Here is a 16,641-nt window from a genome sequence, read left to right on the forward strand (position 1 = left end):
CATGTAAGATCACAAATTTATTTTTCATATGCATTAGACCTTCCATCATAATATAGTTTTAGTAAAAAATATTTATCTATATCGCTTTAAGTCTATTTTTTTGTGTGAAGGATAATCCTATTGCCTCAAGACACCACCAATACCCATTCCATATGCATCAAATGCAATTTCAAAAACGGAAGAAAAATTGGGTAATTTAAGGATTGGAGCTTGGGTCATCTTGACTTTGATGATTTCGAAGGATCTTTGGGCATCGTCTGTCCAGATAGAGTTTCCTTTCCGTAGAAAGCTTGTAATTGGAGCCCTAATTGAACTAAAGTCCCTGATGAATTGTATATAAAAGGTGGCTAAACCATGAAAGCTTCTAATATCATGAATTTTTTGAGGGGTTTGCCATTCTAAACTTGATTTAGTCCTTTCAAGATCAACAAAGAATCACTGAGAAGAAACAATGAATCTTAAGAAGACGACATGATGGAGATAGAATGAGCACTTCTTAGCATAGAACTCGTGTGATCTTAATGTTTTCCACACCATCCTAAAGTGAGAATCATGTTACTCCATATCTTTACTATAAATTAAGATATCATCAAAGTAGATGACCATAAATTTTCCTACTTATTCTTTAAGATCAATGGCATTTTTGATTTCTCAAGTTGAGGGAAGGGCATTGGGTAGTTCATCCTTAAAAAATTCTGAAAATTTTTGGATGATGGGATGCTTGGAATATTCTTTTTCCCGAAAAAGCTCTTGATGAGGTTATAATAACAGGACTACTAAAAAATTAGGGAGATAACTTTCTCTAATTTATTTTTCTAATGCCATGATAAGAGGCCAAATGGAGAGACAAGGTAGGTCTAACTTGCTTAGAAATTCATTTTTGGATAAAAGGTTCGATATTGATTTTCTTACCCTTAGAAATGAAGGAGCAGAAGTTAGATTTTCCTTGAATGGTGACATCATTATATATAACCATGGTCGACCAAGTAAGATACACCCTCCATTCATACGAACAACATCTAACCATATCTCATATTCATGTGATAGAATTTTTAATTGTAATAGGTACCTATGAGTAATAGGAACGAAGCTAGAATTTACCTATGATACATCATATGGATGAGGGTGTATCTGTAAATTAAGCTCTAGTTTTTTTACAGAAGCTTGAGATATTGCATTCAATCTACTTCCAGTGTCAACTATAACCTTGCAATACGAGGGACCTACTTTGACAAAGCTGACAAATATTGTGGTTCTAAGAGGATCTTCATGTGATGCTTAGGTTAAGACCCGTTTCATTACATGTAGGTGTTGTTCAGGATCTTCAAATTCTATAACAGCTGGGTCAGCCTCATAATCTTCCTCTTCCATATTTTTTTCCAAAGGGTCATTTCCCAATGACAAACCATTTTCCTCAACAAGTAATGCTTGTGTAGGATAATTTGGTGAAACATGACCTGGTTTGCCACACTTATAGCACGTCGCGTTACTGCTCACCAGAAGATTTCTGTATTCCCTTTCCTATTTGGAGGTACATGCGGAACTCTTCTTAAAGGTAGAGGATGAGAAGATTGGATTACTACCTGACTGTGGATAGGAGATAGCGGGAAAATTGTTTCTAGGATAACAGCTATTTGAGGAGCGTTGGGATTAGGTAATTCTCTTAGGATACACAAGAGAGGATGAAGAGAAGAAAGTATCTAAATCAATAGTTGTATGATATGCTTATTCTAATGTTCTAACATTCCATAAGATAGCTTCTCGTCGAAAGACATTCCCTAGTATGGCTCTAAAACTTGACAAGGTGAGGTGAGGATCTTCTTTAAAACCATAAGTCATCATCAGTTCAACAAATTCAGTCACATATTCGAACACAATATGATTTTTTTGTTGAATTTTTTGCCATTGATCAGCAAGCCTATCTATGTAATTAGAAGGGACATATTTTCTTTTAACTTAGCTTTCACTTCCTCACAAGTATTGATGGGTTCTTGAAATCTACTATTTAAGAGGATATCTAGATTGTTCCAAAATATTTTAGCTGGACCTTGTAACTTCAATTCCACTAGCCTAACCTTACAAGCCTCCAACATATCTACCCGTGCAAAATAACAATTCATTTGAGATTCCCCATTCAGATATTGTATTGGGTTAGTTGAACCTTCAAAGGTGCTAATATCAATTTTCACATGCTTATAATCATTATCGGAGTGTGGGTTTGAATCCACCCAGAAGGATAAAGGTTCTAGGTTTGAATATTGACCGTAAAGACTTCTAAGGAAATCATGGTTAAGATTCCATGGATGTTCTATGGGTGGAGGAATCTTAGCCCTATTAATTTCTAAATAGCCTAAACGTTAAGTTATATATTTGAGGCCATCTATAGTCACTTTTGCCCAAAGAGGGATAGACTCTTCTAAGAAAGTATTAGAACCTTTATCCTTTTGAGAATAATAAAGACCCAATCAATTCATCATAATAAGATAAAATGTGCAAACAAGTATAATCAAAAGTGTTTTTAAAAAAACTAAACAAGCAACAATGTGATTACAATGAGAGAAAAAATGGTTTTTTTACGCAAGCATGACCATTCAGCTATGAAACCACTTGACATGTGGCATGATAGTAGTTGTGAAATTGTTAAATTAATAACAAATGATATTAACAAAATATTCTTGGAGGGTGATCCGAATGGGTTTAATCCTGTAGAGAGGACTAAGTTTGTGAAACAGAGATTTAACAAGGAAAATTAGGGAATAAATATGATATCCCCAACTGAATGGAAGTAGAAGATTCAAAATTCTTAATCATAGTTTAGCTCATGGATTCATGAGGTCAAAAACCACTCAGAGAAAATCAATAATTATCATGAACCAATAATTATCTCAAAGTTAAGGCGTCACAAGGTATCTCAGAGAAGGAAGGCAATAGCTTGGTTGTTCTGCTGTTGAATGGGCTTGGTTGAGTTTGATATGCAGCTCCATAGATGGGTGTGAATAAGAAGAGGAGAGGGTGTGTAATGTCGGACGTCGTCTAGGACGTCATCCGGTCAACACTGAATATGATTGTTCGGTGCTGATAAGGGATAAGTATCGGATTACGGCAGTGTCTTCGTCTGACAGTTACCCTAACAGATATGTAACTACTGAGTGATGAAAGCCCTACGTTTCGTATGTGCAGGCTCCGACTCGAGGGAGGCGCTGAGCTCCAAGCCTGGACGGAAGTCGCTGAGTGATGGTGACGGTGGCCTCTCGAACCTCGTCGGAGCGACAAGGGCATCTACGACCGAACGGAATTCAATCCGTAGGGCTCACACATAACGGACGTACTCGTCCATACCGGTAAGATACTTAAAGACGTAGTTTTTTCTCATTTGATCTCTCTCTCTCCTACCTAGCCCGAGTGGGGAGGAATCGAGACAAAAGTATACCACAATAGAATAATTAAATGAGCATTGGGAGAGGACAGCGTACCTCGTCGATGATGGCTCGTAGTGCAGGACCTCATCTTTGTCGGCAGCGATTCAGAGCGGGTGGGGCGGAGGGACACTGGAGTATACACGGCGGCTCGATGTGCAGCGGAGGGTGCCGGAGCTTCTCGTAAAGGTCGATCGTAGAGGAGGATGAACAGTTCAGCAGTGCGCCGGCTCCACACACGGTCGACTGAAATCCTCGGGCCAGAACGGACAAGGCAATCCCCGGAGCGGACAAGTCAACCGGTCGGCTAATCTGATTTGACCTGGTCAGTCGAACAGCCGGATTGGTCGATCGGGTCGCTCGACCAGGTTGGATCAGTCGGCACGATTGAACGACCCACTCGGTCGGACAGTGGTCGTCAGCCCGGCTAGTCGATGGTTGTCTCGGGTCGGGTCGGCTCGATCGGTCGATCGGTTGGTCGGGTCGGATCGGTTCAATCGAGTCAACCGGTTGATCGGGCCAGGTCGGTGTGCCCAGCCGGATCGGAGCGATTGGTTTGCCCGATCTGGCCGGGTCAGATCGGATCGTCGAACCGGATAGTCGACCGGCCAATCTGCTCAATCGGCTGGACCGCTCGGGTCGGTCGGGCAACTGATCCTGTCGGGTTGGTCGGCCGGCAAGCGAACGGCGATGGTCGGTGTGACGGCACCAGGTGAGTGGAGGGGCGTCGGCGTGAAGAGCCAACGAGCGGCAATTGCGGCCTTCATGGCATCAGCGCGCGCGAGCGCCAGGCGCGGGCGCGCAGGTAGGCAAAGGCGGCAGTGGCTAGGTGGGCAAAGGGGCGGCACGGCGGATGCTAGCGGGATCGTGGCCTCATGCGTGGGCTACGGCGGTGGCGGCGTCGCGCGCGCACGCGGTGCTGGCGCGCAAGGAACGGCGTTGTGTAGGCTGGCGGATTCGCGGCCTCGTGCGGGGGCAGCGACGTCTGGCGGCGCCGCGGCAGAGCCCTCTCCCTTCCCTTCCTGCTCATTTCTTCTTATTCTCTCTTCTTCTTCCTTTCTTTCTTTTCTTCTCCAACAAGGAAGGAGACCAGCAACCTGTTCGATGAAATGCTTCTATGAAATTACTGGTCTGAGTCTTAGGGCGCCGTCCATCTCCTCCCTTATATAGAGGGGGGGGGAGGAATGGCCCCCTAAGTGGGCCTTAAAGGGTCCATTTGGGAAGCCCTTATAAATGGGCTCCCCTTTACAAACAAAGAAGAAACAAAGGGATAAAGGGGAAATCAAAGGGAAATCAGAAGAGGAAAAGGGGAGAAGCAAGGGGGGAGGGGTTAGAGAGAAGCCCATCCCCCTCAACGGCAAACGACGGACGAACGAAAGACGTCGCAAACGCGACAAAATACGATGAAAACGGGATGGACGAGAATGGAAATAGACAAAAACACGAGAGAGAGAGAGAGAGAGACAGAGACAAGAAAACGAAAAGGATAACTAAGCAGTTTCACCCGGTCTTCAACGTCGAGGGCGCGCGGCACGGATGACGTCGATGACAACTTTTGATGGTGTGCGCCATCAGTGTGGGAAGTGGATATAATGGGAGTGAAAGACTTGGTTGGTAAGAGAAGATGTTGGCATGTAGTGTTAGAAGGATGGAGGGTGACGTGTGGAAATTGTACTCACAATGTAGATGGGATAATGCATGAGAATGGATGAAGATATGATTATGGGAGAAAAGGAGAGGTGAGATGGACATTATGGGGGCGAGATGAAGGTGTGTGGTCAATGATTTCAAGGGTTAGATGTAGGAAGATGATGGAGGAAGATAAGGTATGGAAGGAAGGGATGGAGGAGCCCAAGAGGAGCTGATTAATGTTGAAGACAAGATGTCACAATATCCATTTATGTTGCCATTATCACCAGAGAATCATTGTTCTCTCATAAATAAACTTAAAAATAATTCTCAAGAAAAATTAACCATACAGACAGGCTCCTAGCCCTTTTAAAGGAAAAGGAAACATGCAGTTACACACCAAATAAACCGTGGACAGTTTAAGAGAAAGTTTTACAGACGAGAGGTGGGATTGGTGGTTAATGCGGAAGAAAATCGTGGAGAAAGGTAAGGGAGAGAGTTTGTGAGAAAAGTCAAATTACAAAGGTATAGACGAGAGAGAAAGAAAATTAGTGAAGGAAGAAAGCAGTAGTATAGTCAATAATAGTAGGAATTTAAAAGGATGAAAGTGTGGATAGAAAGAGAGGGAGAGAATAGGCGGAGGAGAAAAGTCAAAGAAAGTGGCCGAGTGAGGTGAGAAATAAGAATGTGTGAGATAGATGAGAAAAATCAAAGAGAAGGGCGGAGTGAGGAGAGAAAGAAAAAGAACATGAGAGAATGAGAGGAGAAAAGGAAAGTTACAGGAAAGAGAGAGAAACAAAGAAAGGGAGAGAGAGAGAGAGAGAGAGAGAGAAATGTTAAACATTTCCATCATTTACACTATCTTCCCCTTATCTGTTATGCTTCCTTTATTGAGAGTTTCTCCTTACAAATTTTCTATGTCATCTTGTAAGAGGAATTTGAGGGATAAGTAGACAAGTCAGATTTTGGTGTGTTTTCCTCTTTTTTATCTTTTAAGCCCACTTTCCTAATAAATTAGCTCCAAATATCCTCTGACTCATTGATATAACTAAGTTATGGTAAATTTCCGCACCTGTAAACTGTGTGACTTTAGAGAAGTCAAGGAGTAATAAATTCTCATAATGTGGAGAAACATAAATTTAATAGTGAAACATGATATTTAGCTAATCTATAAAATAACATGATAAACTCAAGGTTAACAAATATACACTCTAACAAAATGTAAAGACATTATAGTGCATTTTTCATGTTGTAAGATGGTATCCATGCAGCCTTACTGAGAGTAACAACCACATTTTCCTTTATCTAAATGATAAAATGTTACACATCTTATTGATTGTCTTTATAATGGAAATCTTATTGTCTGTGAGGTCCCATCCTATGTATTTTAACATCATTTGAGAGTGTGTGACATTTTTTTCTCAAAAGATAAATGCATTAGGAGGCTTCCTATCTAGATTAACCTTAGAGAATGCAAAAGCAATGAGGAATCAGTGGGAGTAGATAAGCTGCAGCTGCAAATTTATGAACAGTAACCTCCTCTTCCACTTAGCAAGGATTTCGCCGAAAATCTCCTTTATGACAGAGAAGCTCCTCTCATCACCCTACCTTCATCAAGTTTGTTCCTCTGTTGCTCCTGTTGGTTTTTACACTCATCATACATTAAATCAGTGGGATATTAGATGTGGTAAAACAACTATACTTATCAAATTTTCAGAAACATTTCCAAATGCAATGTCATAAATTTTATCAATAATTGATAAAATCTGAATGCGAAATCGTACATCTCTTTTATTTTAAATCCTTAAAATGTTAAAAAATCCTTCAAATGATTACAGAGATATTCACTAAATATTTTTGTTCGTATAAGGCATCTGAAGAGTTTTATATTATGGTTTAAAAACATAATTGAAAGTATCATAGCGATGTTTCTATGTTTATGGATTGGGATCGAACTTATCCTAGTTGATTCATTTCACAACTTATGAAGGTCTGAATCATTAATAACATGATAAATTGACCTATAATTAGTTAATTTTTTCAGATTCATGCATCTAAACAACAAATTCATCATGCTGTTAACTAGATTTTTCAATAATTTTATATTTGATTTAGTTTTCACTTTATGCATATTCAAGAAGTTTTATTAATTGTGAATGTTTTCACCCATGCATGCTGGAATTTCAAATTTAAATACGATAATTATCAAAAAGCTAAGGGATAATATGGGTTTTTGAAAACTCTTTTTGTGCACTATTGGGACAAATTTTGAGCAATTTTTCTTTTTGGCCTGAAAGGGCAGTTTGAAAGTTGTGGCCCACATCCTTTATCCCTCCACAAATCCCTCTGATGTCTCTCCTAAATTGGAGTGCAAAATAAAATGGTAGAGTCTGAACCAATGAAAAATAAAAAAATAATGGATACCAGAGAAACTAAGAAATGGTGTAAGGGCATTTTAGAGCATGCCCTACTATAAATATAGTTATCCTTCTGCCTCTCTTGACCTCATTAGAGATGTTCTATAGCACTTTCTAGATAATTTTACGAGGCTCCCAAGGATCCTAGTTGTTTATCCACGTTCAAGGAAGTGCTTATCCTTTTTAGTGCAAAAAATTCTAATAATAGCAATTTACAAGGATCTACGTTAAGAAAGAGCAATTTAGGACTTGCAAGGAACCCCTTAACCCTTTTACAAGATGATAAGGTGGAAAACACGTATAAGTCGTGTTAATTCCTAGATTAAACAACAAATTTATAATGTTTCCTTACCAAGTATCGACTTGAGTAATGGTCAAACTACACAGAGCCAAAAATCAATCATAATATTTTTCCATGTGATAATATATATGTGTAATTTTTATAGATGAAAACAAAAATCAACTCTGAGAGAAGCAATAGTTTTTAAAAAAATGGAATGAAGGTATACCTAAATATTGTTGCAAATAACTTAAAAAATATTCTTGAGAAAATGTGTAAAATACTTTAATGTTAAGAAATCACAGAAAAACTACATGAAATGGCTCAAGGAATTTGCTGGCTAAGGGCGTCAGGGTTTGCCCGTAGGAGCACCCTAGAAAAGGTGTGATGGATCTAAGGTTTAGTAAAAATGCAATAACACTTGAGTTGTAGGATGAATTTTTTAGCACTGTTTGCAATGATAGAAATGGATCTTGGCTATCGCGTCCTGTAATAAAACCAAAAACTTTTGAGGGTGAAAGGCAGGAATCTCAATTTCAGAAACCTAGAATGTGTGGTCAGGATTTGGCTATCTGGCCAGTCAATTTTGTAATCCTCTTTATATGAAAGAAACATCAACTGCCCACTTGATTTTCTCCTTAAAAATACCCTGCTTTGATTGTGCTTAAGCTCCTTTTGGGATCTGTGTTGGGCCTGCTTCACAATGGGCTCCATTGTGCTTTAGCTCTCACTCTTCTCCATCATTGATACATCATTAAATATTCTAATTGCCTAAGTCCTGTGAACTCCAAGGAAATCATGAGAAAAATAAACTACTTGATTCAAGAAAATCACGTGGGGTTAGTTCATAAATCCCTAAAACCCATTAGTCAGGACCATATATTAAAATAGCTTATTTTTCTGAGACCAAAATAACTGCCTTTGGAAGCTAGAGATGTACCTCCTTTACTTCGGACACCTAGGATTTTTTGTCCTTGAGCTAACTACTCTTTCTCCTTCAACCACCAAAGCTTCTCCTAGACCAAAATAACGCACGAATCACTTTTCTTACCATACACAACAGTTCCATGTGAATGACGTTAGAAATAAAATAGCTTCTCTTTCTCTCTATACTATTTTATGATACATAAATTCCGTAGCCTGCTCCGGTCTCAAAGTCACAACATCAATTCTCAACTCAATCCCAAGTACCTAATAGTTCTGCAAAAGGAGGATGTGGAATGAAGTGCACATGACTCAATTTTGATGATCTCTTTGACCACTATAGTATACGCTGTGTCATTTTAAAATATTAATATTGTAAGATCAACACAATTCCCAAGTACTTAGGATTGCCAATCTAATATTTATTTCCATTGATTTATTGAATAGCCTTGTCATATATTCATTTTGTTATCTTTAAATTATTAACGAGGCAATATGTAACTATTAATCCTTATTCCATGAGGAGATGACTCTCATTTATCCTTGCTATTCTATATTTAGAGCGTAATGCCCAACTACATACTTCATGATTTAACTTTAATCGATCTATCAATTATAATAGTATCATGGGCCCAAGGGGGCAGTCTGTACCCATTATCTTCGTTGTCTTGTAACACTCCCCACTACAATATGTATCTCATTTACCTCAGCCAACTAGGAATTGATTACAATTCACTAACACTTTAAAGGTGAACCGGTTTAGGCGGGTAATGGGGAAACTCATCAGCTCACATCAACCATCCCAATATTGCATCTATGGTTGGTCTTCACATTCAATTGATGCGAACACTGAGACAAGTCCACTAGTTGGGTGCTCGACGAGCGCTTGTTACCTGAAGCAGTCTCGAGTAAAGGTCTCGTCTACAAGTGTTCTGGACATCTTGAAGTTGAGGCATACTGGCATAACAGGTATGCCGGAGACAAATGCAACATGAAGTCTAACAAGTGCTTCTGCACCTATCTCAGCAAGAATCTTATCAGATGGAGAAGCAAGAAGATACTGCATCCGAGTACAGAATCCGAGTGTCCCGATATGGATGATACTGCATGACAAAAGATGTATATGTGGTCCTAACTTACGGAACTTATTTTCAGCACATCTGCTGTGATAACCAGGCAGCCATATTAATCGTAGGACATCCAACCTTTCACGAGCACACCAAGCATATCTGAGGTGGATTATCATCCATTCGTGATAAGGTTGTATGATGTCTTATTAATATTCCGCATGTGGCTTTTCCAGATGCTCACCAGAGGCTTCAGCAGATGCTCCTTTCGACACTTTCATCTTCAAGCTGGAAATGTTCGACATGTATTCTCCAGCCTGAGGGGGAGTTTGAGAATATGAAGAGGCCAGTGGACTAGTTGTTGAAATATTATTGTGTAATGGGCCCATTACAGATCCAATGACTAATGGGCCCTTATTCTGACCCATTAGACATGTCTTCTCTTTCTCCTCTATAAGAAGATGTATCAAACCCTAACGACAAAATAAAGACTTCATTTTAACTCTTATTTTCTGAGTACAAGATTCTACACTAGTCATACCCAATATCTTTCCTTTCTTGTTCCACTCTCACCTACCCTATATGAGGCTAGAATATGATTCTTCTTGATGTTTAATATCTTAATTCACATCAATAATGAAGCATCCCAATTTAATTTTAACAGACATAAAATTTGGTTGTTAAATCAATGCAGATTTATCCACATCTGACCTTGATAGAAAACAACTTAGAGTACTTGTGCTAAAATAATTGAATCCAAAGTCCCAGGTTTGCCCTTCTGACCGCTTTACACATTAGTCCAAAGTGATTTTATCCTAAAATGACATGTAAATATAGCCATGGTTTACCAGGGGTAGACCTGGGTTAAACTATTTTGGCCAAGAGTCTACAAGTCTATTTATTATTTTGTCCCCAAAACTACCTGAAACAAGGAGCCGACACGAATAAAACATATGAGACATCTCAGGAGGCAAACCTGTACACACTCTCCTTTTCAGTAGCTTTTTCTCCTTGCCACCCGGGACACAATTTGATTATCATGGGATTAAAACTGGGCAAGTGGATTACCAATAGAATGTACATAGAAAAAAAACTAAATCAGCTCACATATTTGATTTCCTCTCCCATCTTTCTCTGGTATCCAGTCTGCGTAAAGCCAAATCAGAACCTCCGTTAATATCACAGACAACAATAAAAACTAAATGAAACGCTTAAGGCTAGCAGAGATACCCCCAGTGTAACTTCTGCTTCTTTTTTGTCTTTAGAGCAGAAGCAACTTCAACCTGGCATAATCACAAGTAAAAATCAATGCAAATCGAGCGCATTAATGAACCCATTCACAATTATAGTTTCCAAAGTAATGCCAGAATTAACTGAAACGATTACTTCATGAGCACGCCTCAAGAAGAAAGAATTCATTGCACCATTAATACAAGGATGTGTGACATTTGGCCACCGGTTCACACCGAGGCAACAATGCAAACCCGAAGAGTACTTACATGATCTGCAGAATTGTTATAAGACATCGAAACAGCAGGAGTTGAAGCTTCTTGCAGTGCAGTCATTCCCTTTTCCTTATACTCTTTGAAGGTGAGTTCTGTCTTCTGTTTTTTTGAACTGCTATTGGCATTGACTGCACCACATTTTGAGATGAAAATGATCTAGAATATATTTCTATCATGTTAAAATTTTATTCATAAAAATCTACCTTTTCTTTTCCCTTTTTCCTTCCAACTTTCTTTCATTTTCAGACGCAACTTGTGAAGTTCCTGATAAAATCAAGTCAAAGCTGCTCAGATAAAGAATTACTCTTTTTAGATCAGAAATAGAAGAAAAAGGACAAGTCAATTGAAGATTCATAAATTTGCCTTTTCATGTGTCACAAAGCTCTTCCTTGGGTAGGGAATGGTTTAAAACTATTTGTAAAATGGACAGGATAAGATCATAAGAAGGTCACTTGAAATGCCACGTAATCCCACAGAAAACATAATATATTCTTTACAGGATTCAGTTAATAAAGATAAAATTCGTCAATGCCATTCAATTAAAATCATGTGAGCCAACATATTCAAGTGAAATTTCAGCAATTAATAGGTCAAATTTCAGTTTTCTAAAGAGAATTAAAGAATAAGTTACTCCAGTGTTGGAGTCAACTGTTTTCTTATGCAAAGAAACAATCTTTCAATGGAAATGGTACACATTTCCTGGCAAAACTCATGTTTCTCTTGTTATTTGTTCTCACCATAAATATATCACAACACGCACAGACAACTTAATCAACTTAATCAACCAACAAGACCAGGGCTGTCGCCCAGCTTACATTCGTTTAAATGGGTAGGCAACTGAAAAACGCCATTAACGTAAAATTCCCTATTCTTAATGGTTGGCCGATACAGGTCTCACTCAGACATTCATGGAGAAAAGGAAGAAGTAGAGAATTTCCCTATTCTTAATGTTGTTAATCCGTTATTATAGGTCGCAGAGATAGCACAGTCCCAGGACCTCCGAAGGTACTTCATCATTAGGTTTCTGCCTACTTCAGCAAATAACATCAAACGATGCATATCACGTTAAAACATCTACTTCACAGAAAATATCGTGTAGATTTGTGATACCTGCGTAATCATCTAATCTCTGAAGATAGAATGCTATTATGATAAAAAGGAGCTTCTGATATTCGAGAATGTGCAGATAAACTTTAGTCTGAAAAGGTCCAAATTTTATTATAATTGCATGCTAATCTTTCCAATATAGAATATAGAGCGTCAAATGAAGAAAAACCTTCAACTCTCAGGTTTACGTCTAAATAATTTAGCAGACTCAGAAGAAGAAAAGCATTTTTTGCCAAACTAAACATATTCCTCCGGTGGGGACATCTTGGCAATTCAAACTGAAATTACGTTTAGACCCGCCGCGAACGCAACATTCTGCTACATGACACGAGCCTATCTTCTTCAAAACAAACACTCAACCCCATCAAAACGGAAGATCATGCAGAGAGCGAGAGCAAGACCACAATACAAAGCACCAGACGCAGATGTGAGGATAACAACGTGATGAAATAATATCCGAAAATATGAAAAAAAAAACAAAATCAAATCAGAGAAACAAAAACAGCAACTGAAGTGCGAAGATCACGCCGAGCAGAGCAATTACGAAAGTCGCAAGAGAAAATAACTCACTCTGAACTTTTCAATGTGCAATTGAGACACCTTCGAAGGCTTGAATCCGGGCTGGAGCAAGGGACAGGCCGCCAAAGACGCCTCCCGCCTCTCCTCCCCATCACCCTCCATCTCCTACGAACAGAGGAAACGCACAACCAACCAACATTTCCCGCTTCCGACCACTTTATTTATACCTATTCGGACACCGGGTCGGGCTGGGACCCGTTACCCATTTACCCGTACAGATCCGATCCATGATCAGTAGGACCCACCACGTAATGAATTTAAATCGGACTGGGTGAGACGCTATTATGACGGACTAGTAGGGCCCGCTCGTAATGCTCGCTTCGGATGGAGAGAGAAGAGATAGAAAGCGGGGCTGCACTCATTCTGAGAGATAATTAAAAAATCCCTTCTTCAGCCACTCAGACGAACCACACAGATCAGAAGCTTGTAGACAAATGACGGAGAAGGAAAAAAACGAAGGCGCTTTTGTTTGGATTACATGCCAGGGGTAGCAAAACGTGTGGCGGAGCCGACCTCACCTGGTCCCTATACTACAATTTCGCCCATTCATTCTTTGCATCGAAGCTTCTCGCCTCCGCCACCGCCAACAAAATTCTGTAATTCAGTTCCGCCAAGAGAATTATCTGACAGCTACATAAAGAAGAATAATTTGAAATAAAGTAGAGTATAATTAAGTAGAGTATAAGAATTTATAAGGACAATAGCAATCGATTTAAGTTTGGTAGCAGGCAAGGATGAAAAGGTGCCTAAAAAACATGCCATCGGGGTACGTGCAACACCAACAATGCAAACATCTGTGCATAAACAATCATTTTAAAACGATATTTTACAGGTGTGAATAAACAACCCATAAATTAGATCAAGAGATAGTTTGATATTTGAGAACTAAATAAATTAAATAAATTATTGTACAGATGGCGTGATTAATAGACCCGTGAATTAGATCAAGAGATAGTTTAATCTACTTGAAAACTAAATAAATTCATAATTGGACAGATGGTGTGCTTACTGTACCCATGAATTAGATTGAGAGATTGTTTAATCTATTTGAAAATCTAAACAAATTAACTATTATTGGACATATAGTGTGACCAATCAACGCACGAATTTCATTGGAGACTGTGAGAGAGATAGTTGACTCGATTTGAAAAACAATACGAAAAAAATCATAATTGATCGGATACTATGTGAGGAAAAAAACAATCTTGATCGCAGATAGGATAATAACGATGAAAGCGGAATTTATTTCCCACAAACAACAAAACAATCTAGAATATCATTCTAAAACGAATCACTAAAACACAAATCAACAATGCAGACATCCGTCCCAAGAACCCTCAGAAATCGAAAAACTGAAGGTGCATTGCTCGTTTGGATATGAAAACCCAGGATATTCATTGCAAATCTAGGTCTGAAGGTATTTCTCGTGAGAAAATAAGGGTTTCGATTGTGGTACAGAGAGAAAGAGATAGAAATTGAAAAAGAGAGAGAGAGATAGAGAATGAAAGGCAGTAAGAAAGAGATAGTAAGATATTAAGAGATAGAAATTGAAAGAGGGAGTAAGATACTAAGAGAGATATTGAGAAAGAGATTAATAAGAGAAGAGAGTGAGAGAGAGAGAATAAGAGGAGAAATAGAGTAAGAGAGAGAGTGAGAGAGAGAGAGTAAGAGGGAGAGAGTAAGAGAGAGAGAGAGAGAGTGCCAGCGAGAGTAAGAGAGTGAGAGAGAAAAAGAGAAAGAGTGAGAGAAAGAGAGTGAGAGAGAGAGAAAGAGGGAGAGAGTGAGTGAGTAAGAGAGAGAGTGAGAGAGAGTGTGAGAGAGTGCAAGGGAGAGTGAGAGAGTAAGAGAGAGTGAGAGAGAGTAGGAGAGAGTGAGAGAAAGGGAGAGTGAGAAAGAGAGAGTAAGAGAGAGAGAGAGAGATAATGAGTGAGAGAGTGAGAGTGAGAGTGAGTGAGAGGGAGATAACGTAAGAGAGAGTGAGAGAGTGGGAGAGAGAGGAAGAAGACTGCATGATTCTGTCAATTTGTAGGAGAGAGAAAAAAGTGTTTCGAGAGAAGCAGAGAAAGAGAGATAGGAATTGAAGTAGAAACCTGCGGACAGAGAGGGGGAGAAAAAACATAAACAAAGAGAGAGAGAGAGAGAGAGAGAGATAGGGAGATAGAGTGAGGTAGATAGATAGAGAGATAGACAGATAGAGATAGAGAGAGATGGAGAGAGAGATAGAGCGAGATAGATAGATAGAGATAGAGCGAAATAGATAAATAGATAGATAGAGATAGAGAGAGATGGAGTGAGATCGAGAGAGATAGAGTGAGATAGAGAGAAATAGATAGAGATATATAGAGATGGAGAGATAGAGCGAGGCAGATACAAAAAGAGCGAGATAGATACGATTTAAGAGAGATTGAGTGAGATTGATACAAATAGAGGGAGATAGAGGGAGATAGAGAGAGAAGCCTGTACGTAGACCTGAATGTTTCCTTCAATTTGTAGGAGAGAGAAAAAGGGTTTCGAGAGAAGCAGAGAGAGAAAGAGACAGAAATTGAAGTAGAAACCTGGGGACAGAAAGAGCGAGAGAAAAGACACATAAACAAAGAGACAGAGAGAGAAAGAGAGATAGGAATATAGAGCAAGATAGATATATAGAGATAGAGAGATAGATAGAGATAGAGAGAGATAGATGGGGATAGAGCGAGATAGATAGAGAGAGATAGAGCGAGATAAATAGAAAGAGATAGAGAGAGATAGAGCGAGATAGATAGATCAATAGAGATAGAAAGAGGTAAAGCGATATAGATAGATAGAGATAGATAGAGATAGATAGAGATAAAGAGAGATAAAGAGAGAGGGAGATAGAGCGAGACAGATACAGAAAGAGGGAGATAGATACGATTTGAGAGAGATTGAGTGAGATCTATACAATAGAGAGAAATAGAGAGAGAGAGAGAGAGAGAGATAGATAGAGATAGAGGGATATAGGTGAAGGGAGAGAGAACCAGAGAGATGGAGAGAGAGATAGAGATCGAGATCGAGAGAGAGAGAGAATAGGGGAGGAAGAGAGAAATGAAACCTGCAGGCATTGCCGGAGAGGAAATCCAAGGGGGCTTCGAGGACGTTGCCGACGGCGTGGATGATGCTGGAGAGCAAAGCTGGAGAACATCGGAGTCCCTGCAGTTGAACCCCGTTTTCTGATGAACGTGTGTTTCAGTTGACCCGGCTGTGCTCCGTTTCTGTAACCGTTTTATGTAAAAAGCATTTCTGACGGGAAACCCATGAACGAAAACGATAACCTTCCTTCTCTTTCACCAGTGAAGGAAGGTACAGCGAATAAGAGGCCAGGATGAACATCATTCGCCTGTTTTCTTCAATCAAATTGGTAAAATGCGTCCCTCTCTCTCCCATTTTCTCTCTCTCCCACCCTCTCTCTCTCTCCCCCTCTCCTTCTCCCTCTCTCCTTTCCCTCTCTCTCTCCCTCTCTCTCACTCCCTCTCTCCCTCTCGCTTTCTCACTATCGCTCTCTCAATCTCCCCCTCTCCCTCTCCCTCTCTCTCTCCCTCTCTCCCTCTCGCTGTCTCACTATCGCTCTCTCCCTCGCTCCCTCTCCCTCTCCCTCTTTCTCTCCCTCTCGCTTTCTCACTATTGCTCTCTCCCTCTCTCCCTGTCCCTCTCTCTCTCTCCCTCTCTCTTTCTCACTATCGCTCTCTCCCTTTCTCCTTC

At 39.7% G+C, this 16,641-nt stretch overlaps 1 protein-coding gene across 1 annotated transcript; it reads right to left on the bottom strand.

Moving 5' to 3' along the window:
* Positions 1-10,669: 10,669 nt before the first annotated feature.
* On the bottom strand, positions 10,670-13,070 carry LOC144714970 (uncharacterized). Its single transcript, XM_078589800.1, has 5 exons — positions 12,916-13,070; positions 11,442-11,502; positions 11,233-11,366; positions 10,964-11,016; positions 10,670-10,879 (listed from the first exon to the last, which is right to left on the bottom strand). The coding sequence occupies exons 1-5, from the start codon at positions 13,024-13,026 to the stop codon at positions 10,837-10,839; spliced, it is 402 nt and encodes a 133-aa protein (XP_078445926.1). The 5' UTR covers positions 13,027-13,070; the 3' UTR covers positions 10,670-10,836.
* Between the last annotated feature and the right edge of the window lie 3,571 nt (positions 13,071-16,641).

This window comes from Wolffia australiana, chromosome 18 (assembly GCF_029677425.1).
Source record: "Wolffia australiana isolate 7733 chromosome 18, ASM2967742v1".
Taxonomy (NCBI): Eukaryota; Viridiplantae; Streptophyta; class Magnoliopsida; order Alismatales; family Araceae; genus Wolffia; species Wolffia australiana.